The sequence below is a fragment of the Otolemur garnettii genome, unplaced genomic scaffold, assembly GCF_000181295.1.
Source record: "Otolemur garnettii isolate 467f Iridium unplaced genomic scaffold, OtoGar3 scaffold00156, whole genome shotgun sequence".
Taxonomy (NCBI): domain Eukaryota; kingdom Metazoa; phylum Chordata; class Mammalia; order Primates; family Galagidae; genus Otolemur; species Otolemur garnettii.
The window spans coordinates 1,623,302-1,635,132 of NW_003852551.1; the positions used below are offsets into that span (position 1 = coordinate 1,623,302).

The following is an 11,831-nucleotide window of genomic DNA, read 5'->3' on the forward strand; positions in this document are numbered from 1 at the left end:
ATCAATCTGACAACATCAGGATATATGAGACCCTGACATAAGGACATCAATAGGACCTGGGGACTTGGGGAGTGAGCAAGAAGTAGGTATTAGGGAGGGTTCAATTCTTGGTGCTTCCTGCGACATGGGGGGAGAGAGGTACAGAGACTGTTTGGGTCTCCTGCTGGCATCCTCTTAGGAACGAGGGTGGGGTGGCATCCTCTTAGGAGTGGATGGCCAGGCATATTTTGTACAGAGGTTCCTCTTGAGAGCACTCAAATTCCTTTAGGATCTAAGGAAATATGTGTATTAAGGTGCAATATGCATTTGGGAGCAGTGAGGTCTGTGGACAATTGGAGGTGGCATACCCCACTGGAGATATTAAAATTCAACTGCTAAAGAAATATGCCACTGCCATTTTGTAGCAACACTGTATGTATGGGGTCCAGATATATTAAAGATTCTATGAGTAAGGAGGCCCCTCCATTTCCCTCCCATTTTACAGAAGGGGACCAGAGACAGCCTGTGACTTCCCCAAGGCCACACAGCACACCAGCAGCAGAACCCAGCTCTGAACTACTGCACTAGTGCCCTTCCGCAGGCTAGGTAGGCTGTCTCACCTTCCATGGTCTCCCTCACCTTGCTAAAGGATCTCAGGCAAGTCCCTTGCCCTCTTTGGGCCTCAATTTCCCTATCTGTATCACATAGGAGTTGGCCCAGATACTCTCTAAGACTCTATTCCAGTTCTGGAATATTCCAAGGAGAGGCCTAGCAGGAGGGTGGGAGAGTCACCAGGATAAGGGCAGAAGTGGGGCCCTAAAGATTAAAAAGTCAGAGGATCCTGGGTGGGGGACTTTATGAGACACACCTGCTGCCCCAATTCCAGAGATAGGCGCTCAGGCCCTTGCTCCTCAAGGCCACACGCTGTCCCTGAGGAAGGAATTGTGTTTCAGCCAACAAGATGAAATTAGGGCAGCAGTTTCCAAGAGCTGTTGACAGAGCCCATGCACCCTGGACTGGTCAGCAAATAACATTCGGTTTTAGGCCTTCTTTTCCCTGGCCCCTGCCTCCTCCCACTTCCTCTCCCAGCCTCCCGGGGCTATGGGCTCACTACTTGGGTCCTGCCCCAGGGCTGGGTTCCAGCTCAGAGCATGGCCCCTGTGGCAGTCTCCACCTCTCAGAGCCTGGTCCCCACCCACAACAGCCACTGGTCTGATAAACTGAGGGACAGTAAGGTGTTCAGGGGAGATAAGGATGTGCTACAGGGGCCCCCTGTGACTAGACCTTCAGGAGAAGTTTATGAAAGCCTCATGCCTTGGAGAAAGAAAGATTAACCTGGGAGATCAGCTGGGAGAGACAAGGCAATAATCACCATGGCTGTAACAGCAGCACGTAGTGAGTGCCTGAGACATACGAGGCACTGTTCTAGGTGTCTCACAACCCACACAACCCATGCAGTAGGTACTGCTGATTATCTCCATTGTAGAGATGGGGAAAAGGAGCCACAGAGAAGTGCTGTAACCGGCCCGAGTCATCTGCCTAGTAAATGGTGGTGGGACTTAAAGCCTAACTATTTGGTTTTACCACTGTACCATCCTGCCTCTCCATGTAGCATGTGTACTGTGATGATGAAGAGTGTGGGTCTCTGAATTAGGTGATCAGGGTTCAGAACCCGGCCTACCTCTGTGTCCCAGCTTCCTCATCTGTACAACGGGCATGAAACAATGACATCTTCTGAGGATTGCTGTGGGCATTGAGCTTACTGGCTTACACAAAACACTTTGCCCAGCCCTCAGTACATGGTCAGTATTAGTAGCTATCACCCATGACTGCCACTTACTAGCTATTTGGCTTTAGGCAAAACTGTTCCCTCTCCAGGCCTGTTGCAAAGAGTCCACTTGCAATTGGATAACAGTAGTTTGGCCTTCTGAATCCAACTCCCTGGACAGCTGCCTCCGTCAGCCAGGTGCTCCCATGATTCTGGATCTGTGTTGTCCCCACTCTTACCCCTCCCTCTAGCCTGCAGAAACTTTAGCATTAACATCTCTGAAACCAGACCCAGTATCTGTCCCTCAGGCTCCAGGCTTGACCTCCACACTGCGTACCCTGGTGAAAAGACCCTGGTGCCCTCCATGGAGCCCCACACTGCTTCTTCCTCCCTGACAGCCTCTAATCCCACCTACCCTGATCCCTGCAGCAGCCTGAGAAGAGAAAAAGGGATTTCCCCAAGGGACAGCCCAGGGCACAGATGTGGAGGTGCCAGGGTTTGGGGTATTTACGTGTCACTGGGAAAACATTTCCTGTCTTCTAGGAGCCCTTCTCCCTGCCTCTGAGAAGTATTGGGTTGGAAGAAGGGGTATCTGCAGCACAGGGCCCTGGATTGCCCCTTAATTTGGCAGACCTAAGGTAGCTGTGTGTGGTAGTAGATTGTTATAGTAATGGCCCCCATGAACCACCAACTCCCAAACAACTGAATGAGGCCATTGGAGACCATCCCACCCCAATCAAACCTCTAGGCTATAGATGTATGACTGACCCTAGGTGAAATCAAAAGAACTGCCCAGCTGAGCCCAGCCCAACTGCTGAATGAACCACAGAATCATGACCATGAGTAAATAAGAAGGTTGCTATTATAAGCCACTAAGTTTAGGGTAATTGTTAGGCAGCAACAGATAAGTGATATACTCTGCTTCACGTAAGTGTCTCTCAGGCAGCTCAACTCCAAACCCAAAATGAACATATGACAACCTGTCCCCACCCTTGTGCCTCTTATCTCAGGAACTGGTGCCTCTACATGACTCCTGAAGCCATCCTCCGCTCCTCCCTCTTTTCACAAAGTGCTGCTGATTTTATCTCCTAAATATCTGCTGATTTTATCTCCTAAATAGCTCTGGAATCTGACCCCTTGCTTCTCCTCTTCTGCCCCAGTCCATTTGGCCTCATCATAGGTCCTCCAGATTACTGGTCATGAGAGCAAGGAACACACACCTCAGAAGATGCTTTAGACAATCAGCAGGGGTGGCTGGAAGAAAATAGTAGCACTTCTAGTTCTTTTAATTTTTAATCTAAAAAAATAAGAAAATAAAATTTACTACTAATAAAAATGAATACTTTTTTTTTGAGACAGTCTCACTACTGTGTTTCCCCCAAAATAAGACCTACCCCAAAAAATAAGCCCTAGCAGGATTTCTATGCATTTGTTAAATATAAGCCCTACCCCAATAATAAGAACTAGTGATGGGTGTGGCCATGCAGCATATCTGCATAGCCACGCCCTGCATTTTGGGGCGGAGTGGTAAGGAAGACTAGAATACGTTTTATCTGCCACAACTTCTTTCGCTGAGCTATTCGCACTTGCGCGGGTGCATGTGTGGTAACCGCAGTTGCAGGCATCCTATTGCACACATGCTAACGGCTAGGGGAAAGGAGTTCATGCATCACTAGCATCAGCCCCACCGACAAGGTTGGCTCCCCCTGTCAGGTTCCAGAAGAAGATGACTTAACTGTATTTGAATAAATATAGATTGTTGTATTATACTTAATAAAAATAAGACATCCCCTGAAAATAAGCCCTACTGTGTCTTCTTGAGAAAAAATAAATATAAGACAGTGTCTTATTTTCAGGGAAACACAGTATGTTGCCCTCAGTAGAGTATTGTGGCGTTATAGCTCACAGCAACCTCCAACTCTTGGGCTTAAGCGATTCTCTTGCCTCACCAAATAGCTGGGACTACAGATGACTGCCCCAATGCCTGGCTATTTTTTACTGCAGTTGTCATTGTTGTTGTTTTTTAGCTGGCCCGGGGTGGGTTTGAACCTGCCACCCTCAGTGTATGTGGCTGGCACCATAACCACTGTGCTACGGGTGCTGAGCCAAAAGTGAATACTTTTTCATCAGTCTTTATGTGAGTTAGTTTTTTAAATCCTTCCAGGAACTTAACTAAAAAGTTCTATCACCATCTGATAAGAGGTTGAAATGGAGGCAAGAGGGAGGTTGTATACTTTCCTAAAGTGTCACAGCTAATAAGATGCAAAAGCAAGATTTGAATCAGTCTAGCACTAGGAGTTATTAAACTTCCCTGTGCATTAGAATCACCTAGAAGGCTTGTTAAACACAGATTGCTAGGTCCCACCCCCAGAATATCTGATGAGTATTTAAGGGCCAGGGCCTGAGAATCTGCATTTCTAATAAGTTCCCAGGGGATGCTGAGGCAGCTGGTCTAGGGACCACACTTTGAAAAACATTGATTTAGGCTATTTTACCTCTAAAAGAACTTGGTGAAGTTTGCAACTCTCCCAGTATTTAATATTCAGATTGACCCTCACTTGCTCAAGACATCAGACAGCTTCTAGTCTCCCAGCTTTGAAAGGTGTCTGCTGTGGTTTGGACCCTTGTCCCCTCCAAATTGCATGTGGAAATTTGTTCCCCAATGTTGGAGATGAGGCTTGATGGGAGGTCTTTTGGTGCTGGGGGGTGGATCTCCCAAGAATAGATTAATGCCCTTCCTGGTGGGTGAGTTCTACACTCTATTAGTTGGTGAAACAGTTGGTTATCTAAAAGAGCCTGGCATGTACTCTCTCCCTCTCTTGCTTTCTCTCTCACCATATGATTTCCGCACACTCTGGTTCCTTTTTGCCTTTCACTAGGAGTGGAAGCAGCTTGAAGCCCTCACCAGATGCCCCATCTTCAAGCCAGCAGAATTGGGAGTCAAATAAACCTTTTTTCTTTCTTTATAAATTACCCAGCTTCAAATGTCTTTTATAGCAACACAAAATGGACGAAGATGGTGTCCTTAGGAAATACTAGTTCCCTGGGAAGGATTTGATATGTTTCTCTATATTCATCATGCTGCAATGATAGGGGTTTTAAAAATTTTTACCTATTATGGAAATTTTTAAGTATCCATGAAAGCAGAGAAAACAGGAAGGGGACCCCAAGTACCCATCTCCAAGTTCTGACGATTGTCACATAAGACCAATCTTGTTTTTATTTTCCTTCTCCACATTTTCTTTTTTTCTGGCATGAGGCCAAACCCAGATGTCACAACATTTCAATATGCTTCTCTAAAAGGTAGGGCCTTAAGAGAATCGCCTAAGCCCAAGAGCTGGAGGTTGCTGTGAGCTGTGACACCACAGTACTCTACCGAGGGCCAATAAAGTGAGACTCTGTCTCAAACCCCCACCCCCAAAAAAATCAGCCCTACTATGCTATTATCACATCTAACAAAATTAACAATAATGTCTGTACATATTATGTTATTCATGCTATATTCAGATTTCCTGATAATCTCAAAAATGCCTTTTTTGAATCGACAAGTTTGAACAATCTACTGTAGTTTATATAAGTTGAATTAGATTAAGAGTATGGACAGATTACATTACCTAGGTTTAACTCAACTAACCTTCACAAAATGGACTAATGGCTTAAATGACTCTGGCAGAAAAGCACAGATTGGAGGCAAAACAATAATGGCAGTCAAGTGGAAAAAGAAAAAGAGAGAAGCGCAGAGTGCTTTGTTCAAGCTCTTTGTCAGTCACATTTGAGGGTAAAATAGAAATGTCAGTCTAATCAGATCCGACAAGTCACCCAAGACAACTTGAAATTATCCAGAAGACTCTGAGGAATAGATTTACATCTACTATTGTCAATGGTAACAATGGACCTTGCCTGGAGATTGACTGACACCATTATGATTAGTAATCTGAAAATATTATACATTTCATTTTGGCATCTTTTGTATTTCCTGATTTGCGTGTATGTATTATAATGTATGAAGTATATTAACCCAATAGTACTACGTATATCAATGGGGTGCATGCTCAAAAATTGGTATGTGCACAATCGGAAGTTTTAAAGCCCTCTGGTCCATACTACACTACAACCTCCACACTGGTATCATTCCTCAAGTCATGCTCCCCATGCCCCATACCAACCCTGGCATAGCTTTCTCCATAACACAAACCCAAGCTTGTTGCACTCTGTCTTTCCATTGGGTCAGCAGAATGAAGGCCAGACTCTTTACTCAACCCAGCAAGTCTACCACACCTGCTTCCTTCCCTCTTTAGGATCCGAGTACAGTGCAATGTTAAGGCCCAGTTAACACTGTTACTCCCATGTGTGCGCACATAGTGGCTCCTGCCCTGCTTCCATTCTGGACAACCCTCTGGGTAACCCTACTGAGACTTCATAGCTTGGTTGGGCAGTCTCCTCCCTCCAGAATTCTTCCCTAATACCATGGTCTCCCCTGCCTGGGTTATAGGGCCCTCCTCTGTGCTTTGATATAAAGTGAGTTTCCAAGGACACTTCATACCTGTGATAGTATCACAGTGCAGGGGTGAAGAACACAGACCCTAGAACCAATCCACGCTGTACACAGTAGCTCCCACACCCACTGGTTATATGACAAATGACTCAATTCCACTGTGAAATGGGGCCATGATGCAGAATGGTTAAGCACATGGAAACTATAACTAGAATATGTAAATTTAAGTCTGCAGTGCTATTGCTGACTTGGAGACCTTAGGAAAAATAGTCAAATGTCCCTGTGCCCAGTTTCCTCATATGAAAAACAGAAATTATAATAGCACCTACCTCACAGTATCCTTGTGAGGTTTCAATGTAAAGCATTTAGAATAGTGCCTGGAACATAGCAAGTGTTCAATAAATACCAGCTCTAATCATCCTGTGGATCCCACATTGGATGTAATAAATGGTTGGATGAATGAATGAATGGACTGGATTGGATTGAAAAGACTTAAAGTAATGAGCCATACTAAAATTGCTCCAGTCTCACTTGTCTGGTGCAGAAGGCCAGTCACTTAATAGTGCAGTTGACTCTCCCTAAGTCATCCATCCTACTTGCCCTGCCTTGGGCTAGTCAGTTAATGCCACTTAGGAACAAGCTTGCACTCAACCAAGCTCAAGCTTCGACTCTGTCTCAGGGACGTCTCTCAAGAAGACCAATCCATTATCAGCTTACAGAGATCCTTGAAACTCATCTTGATTTTTCCAAAAGAGCAAAGTCACACCACTGTGGACATCTGTCTTGTTTACGTTATCTCATCACAGTCTGGGAATATTTTTAGCTGAATATAAAATAACCCCCATCCTTCCCTCCCCTTCAGCTGTACCTTCTGGCTCTGGCTTCCAGACAACATGCAGATTTCCCAGCCACTAAGTGAGAAGAAGGCTGGGGTAAAGGGCAGGGAGAAGGAAGCAATAGGCTAAAACTCCCCTCCCCCCCAAAAAAAGGTGGGACAGAAATGTGACCAAAAGAGAGACCAAAAAAAGGAAACGAAAACCAAAAATGCAATAACATGAAATTCCTATCCACTAAGGAGGGAGAAGTAGGGGAAGCACCAGACAAGCAGAGAAGTATGAAGACCACATGGCACAGGGAATTCAGGGCACAAAGAAAAGGATGCCTCTTACTCTGCTTTGACAAATCAAGGAAGGCTTCGTGGAAGAGGTGATGCCCAGCCTGCATTATTGGCTGGGTCTTGGCACAATCTACAGAAGAAGACTGGGGAATCCCTTCCCTTGGGGATTTTATGGAAAGCAATATCTATGCCCCTGATCTATGCACTGAACCACAGTACTCCCCGACCCCTGGCCTCTTATTTCCTTGTGAACACTTTTCCAATGAACTCTCACCTCGATAGGCCTCCATGAGATGCTTCTGATCCTTTGAGGATGTGTCATAAGTGGCGAAAAAGAAGAAGATGAGAATGAGAGCTGCCTCCAGCGTTAAGGCCCACAGGGGCAGGCAGCCCCGAAGGGATGGCTGGTACTTAGAGCCCATCCTGTGTCTGCCTCTAAGCAGGCTTCCACTCACACTAGGCCTCACCCCACTCCCCACTCCTCCTTGAGGGGAGTGATAGGGAAGACACCCGCCAAAGGCTTTATCTCAGGCTGCAAGGCTGGGTCCACTGGCCTGTCTGTGGAGTTAACACAGGAACAGAGGGAGTAGGATGACGAGGGGGAAGAAATGCATGTATTCCAACATTCATTCATTCATTCATTCATTCACTCAACAAGCAGTTGCTGCATTCTTACTACAGGTTTCTACTAAGCTCAGTTATTAAAAGGGCATTCTATTCCTTTGCCATCTACACACAATCCTTTGCACATTACTTCAGTTCATTTTCACCGTATCCTTGTAAGAAAGGAAGGGACTGGATCGACACTCTTATTTCATGAATAGGGAAACTGAGGCTCAGAAGGGGCTTTGTAAGACCTTACCACATGACAGAGAGGGCCCCCAGTGAACTATTTTTTTTTTTTTTATTGTTGAGGATTCATTGAGGGCACAGAGAACCAGGTTACGCTGATTATATTTGTTAGGTAAAATCCCTCTTATAATTGTGTCTTGGTTCTGAAAGATGTGTCACACACTGTGACCCCCCCACCCCCTACCATGTACTAGGTCATCAGTTGTCTTAATATCAGAATTGAGTACACTGGATTCTTTTTTTTTTTTTTTAAGACAGAGTTTTACTATGTCGCCCTCGGTAGAGTGCTGTGGAGTCACAGCTCACAGCAACCTCTAACACCTGGGCTTAGGCAATTCTCTTGCCTCGGCCTCCCAAGTAGCTGGGACTAAAGGTGCCTACCACAATGCCCGACCATTTTTTGGTTGCAGTTGTCACTGTTGTCTAGCAGGCCTGGGGCGGGCTTGAATCCGACAGCCTTGGTGTATCTGGCTAGCGCCCTACTTACTGAGCTACTGGTGCTGAGCCAAGTACATTGGATTCTTGCTTCTCCATTCTTGTGATGCTTTACTAAGCAGAATGTGTTTCAGCTTCATCCAGGTTAATACAAATGATGTAAAGTCTCCATCTTTTTTAGTGGCTGAATAGTATTCCATGGTATACATATACCACAGCTTGTTAATCCATTCCTGGAATGGTGGGCATTTCAGTTGTTTCCACAGTTTGGCAATTGTAAATTGAGCCACTAAACAGTCCTGACCAAATAAAATATGATAAAATAATTTTTTCCTTCTGGGTAGATGCCCAGTAATGAGATTGCAGGATCAAATGGGAGGTCTAGTTTGAATTCTTTGAGGATTCTCCATACTTCCTTCCAAAAGGGTTGTATTAGTTTGCAGTCCCACTAGCAGTGTAAAGTGTTCCCTTCTCTCCACAGCCACACCAGCATCTGCAGCTTTGAGATTCTGTGACATGCCCAGTGAGCTATTAACAATGTACTGACTGAGAATGAATGAGTGAATAAAAGGAAAGCCAAGAATGATAACCTGTGTGAACTCACTTATTGACACTGTGAAGCGAGTACTATGTGGTACTAGATAAATGACCAATGAGTAAACAGAGGCACAGAAAGGTTCAATGACTTGCCCAAAGTCACAGGGCTAGTAAGTAATGGAGCTGGGATTTAAACCCAGGCAGTCTGACTTCAGCACCTGGTTCTGACCACTTAACTCTAGCCCAGATTACTTCTAAATCGCCTAATTCTAAAAGTCTAGGGAAGAGGAATTCTAATTCCTCTGCTACCCCAGCAGCAAATAAGGGAGAGGATCCCCTGACCCCCAGAGACCAGACATCTCCATTCCCCTCTTGGTTGCTCCCAGTTCTGATTTCTGGCCTCTTTGTGGCAGTCAATATTTTTTTTTTTTTTTTTGAGATAGAGTCTCACTTTGTCACCCTCATTAGAGTGCCATGGTGTCATAGCTCATAGCAATCCAAACTCTTGGGCTCACGTGATCCTTTTGCCTTAGCCTCCCAAGTAGCTGGGACTATAGGTGCCCACCACTATGCCCAGCTAATTTTAGAGACAGGGTCTCACTCTTGCTTAGGCTGGTCTCAAACTCCTGAGCTCAGCCTGCTTCGGCCTCCCAGAGTCCTAGGATTATAAGCATGAGCCACTGTACCAGGCCTGGTCAGTACTTCTGAAATAGGAACTCCCTTCTATAGGGGGAATAAATGGATGTGACTTCCTGGCCTGAGCACAGTACTAGCTCCATAAAGCAAGAAGACAACTGCACCCACCTACCGAAGGGCACCAGAAATGTCAGCAAGATTAACCCTAAAGACTTCCAAGCGATGCCAACCCCTGTGCCTGACAGTTGTGTTTATCAGCTGGCAAACTCAGTGTGAGTGGTGGCTGGTTCCACAGCATCCAAACCCCTATATGTCCTGATCTTGTCCCAGTGGGGAAGCAGCAGGGACTGACCGCTTGACGAGAGGGCCAAGCTCCTCGCTGAACAGAAAGGCTTTCATCAAGAAAGGGAGGTGTCCGTGCAGTTGGCTTCTCCCCACAGATTTGTGAAAAACAGAGTTTTCGCTCTTCCCCTGTGACTCTTGCAAAAGGCCTTTGTTTTCTAACTACAGTTACAGATATTCTTCCTCTAAATCTTGAAGGCAGGTCACTTGGTGCAAAAAGTACAGGGGATCAGGGTAGCTGCGTCAAAAATCAAATATGGTAATGTGTTAATTATCCAATCAGCTGGGAGGTGGATGTTTTTCACCCTACAATTCTTTCAACTTGTTTTTTGTAGATGTTTGAAAATTCTCACAATAAAATGTTGCAAAAAAGCACTCTGTACACCTGCTGTTCTTTCTGCCTGAAACACTCCTCCTACCAGATGTAGGATGCCTAGAGTTACTGATGTTTCCACTCTACATTGGTGCCAAAGCAACACACTTTCAAAAGATACTTCAAGTACTCAAACAACCGTTCTGTTTTCCACTTTCAGTATTCTGTAAATTACTGTTAGATAATTTTGCTTACTAAAGGCTAAGTGCTCTGAGCACATGCAATGCTTGGTAGGTTAGGGTCATTAAATGCATTTTCAACTTATGGCCAGGTGTGGTGGCTTACGCCTGTAATCCTAGTACTGAGGGAGGCCAAAGCAGGTAGATTGCTTGAGTTCAGGAGTTGGAAAGCGGTCTGAGCAAGAGTGAGACCCTGTTTCTACTAAAAATAGAAAAATTAACTGGGTGTCATAGTGGGCACCTATACACCCAATTACTCGGGAGGTTGAGGCAGGAGGATTGCTCGAGCCCAAGAGTTTGAGGTTGCTGTGAGCTATGCCTCCACAGCACTCTACCCAGGGCAATAGGGTAGAGTCTCAAACAAATAAAAATATAAATATAAAATAAAATGTTATTCTCAACTTATGATGGGTTTACTTGGGGCAGCCCTATCTTAAGCCGAGGAGCATCTGTACCTACTGGCTCCTATCTCACCTCCCCAGAGCTCTACTCCACTCTCTCCTTCTCAGAGAAGTTTTTCCTGACTGCCCTGTTTAAAAGGGCTGGATTAACCCCATTCCCCTGCCTCTCACATGTGTTCCTCGTGCTCCCCTTTTAGTTTTCTTCATAGCACTTACTACTACAAAAATAGATACTGACACAATATATTTGTTTATTTGTGTATTTGTTTATTGTCTGTCTTTCTCTGTAAGAATCCAAGCTACACGAGCACAGGGACTTTTGACGGCTGTGGTCACTGTTGTGTCCTCAGACTAGGTGCTCTGTCCATAGTAGGAGCTCAGTAAATATTTGTTGAAATAACAACTATTGTTTCTGGAATGCCAAACGCTAAACCAACCATTTTGCATTCATTATTGAATGCAATATGTTATGAGTCATTTAATCTTCCCCTCAAGCCTGTAAGTACAGGACTGTTACACATGCTTTACAGAGGAGGAGACTGTTGCTCAGAGAGCTGATGCAAATACTCAAAGTCACGCAGTTGATGAAAGGCAGAGCTGGTACCCAATCCAGATCCATTTGACAGCACAGCTTGTGCTGTTAACTACTTTGCAATTCTGCCTTCCAAGTTACTAAATCACCCAGGGTCTCAATTTTCGTATGAGTCAAAGAAGGTG

At 45.1% G+C, this 11,831-nt stretch overlaps 1 protein-coding gene across 2 annotated transcripts in view; it reads right to left on the reverse strand.

Moving 5' to 3' along the window:
- The window catches only part of RHCE (Rh blood group CcEe antigens), a 43,434-nt gene extending 35,653 nt beyond the window's left edge, over window positions 1-7,781 (reverse strand). For both annotated transcript variants that reach the window (XM_023519103.1, XM_003799844.3), the window contains exon 1: window positions 7,634-7,781. In XM_023519103.1, the coding sequence (XP_023374871.1) occupies window positions 7,634-7,781 (148 nt within the window). The remainder of the gene's footprint in view (window positions 1-7,633) is intronic.
- Between the last annotated feature and the right edge of the window lie 4,050 nt (window positions 7,782-11,831).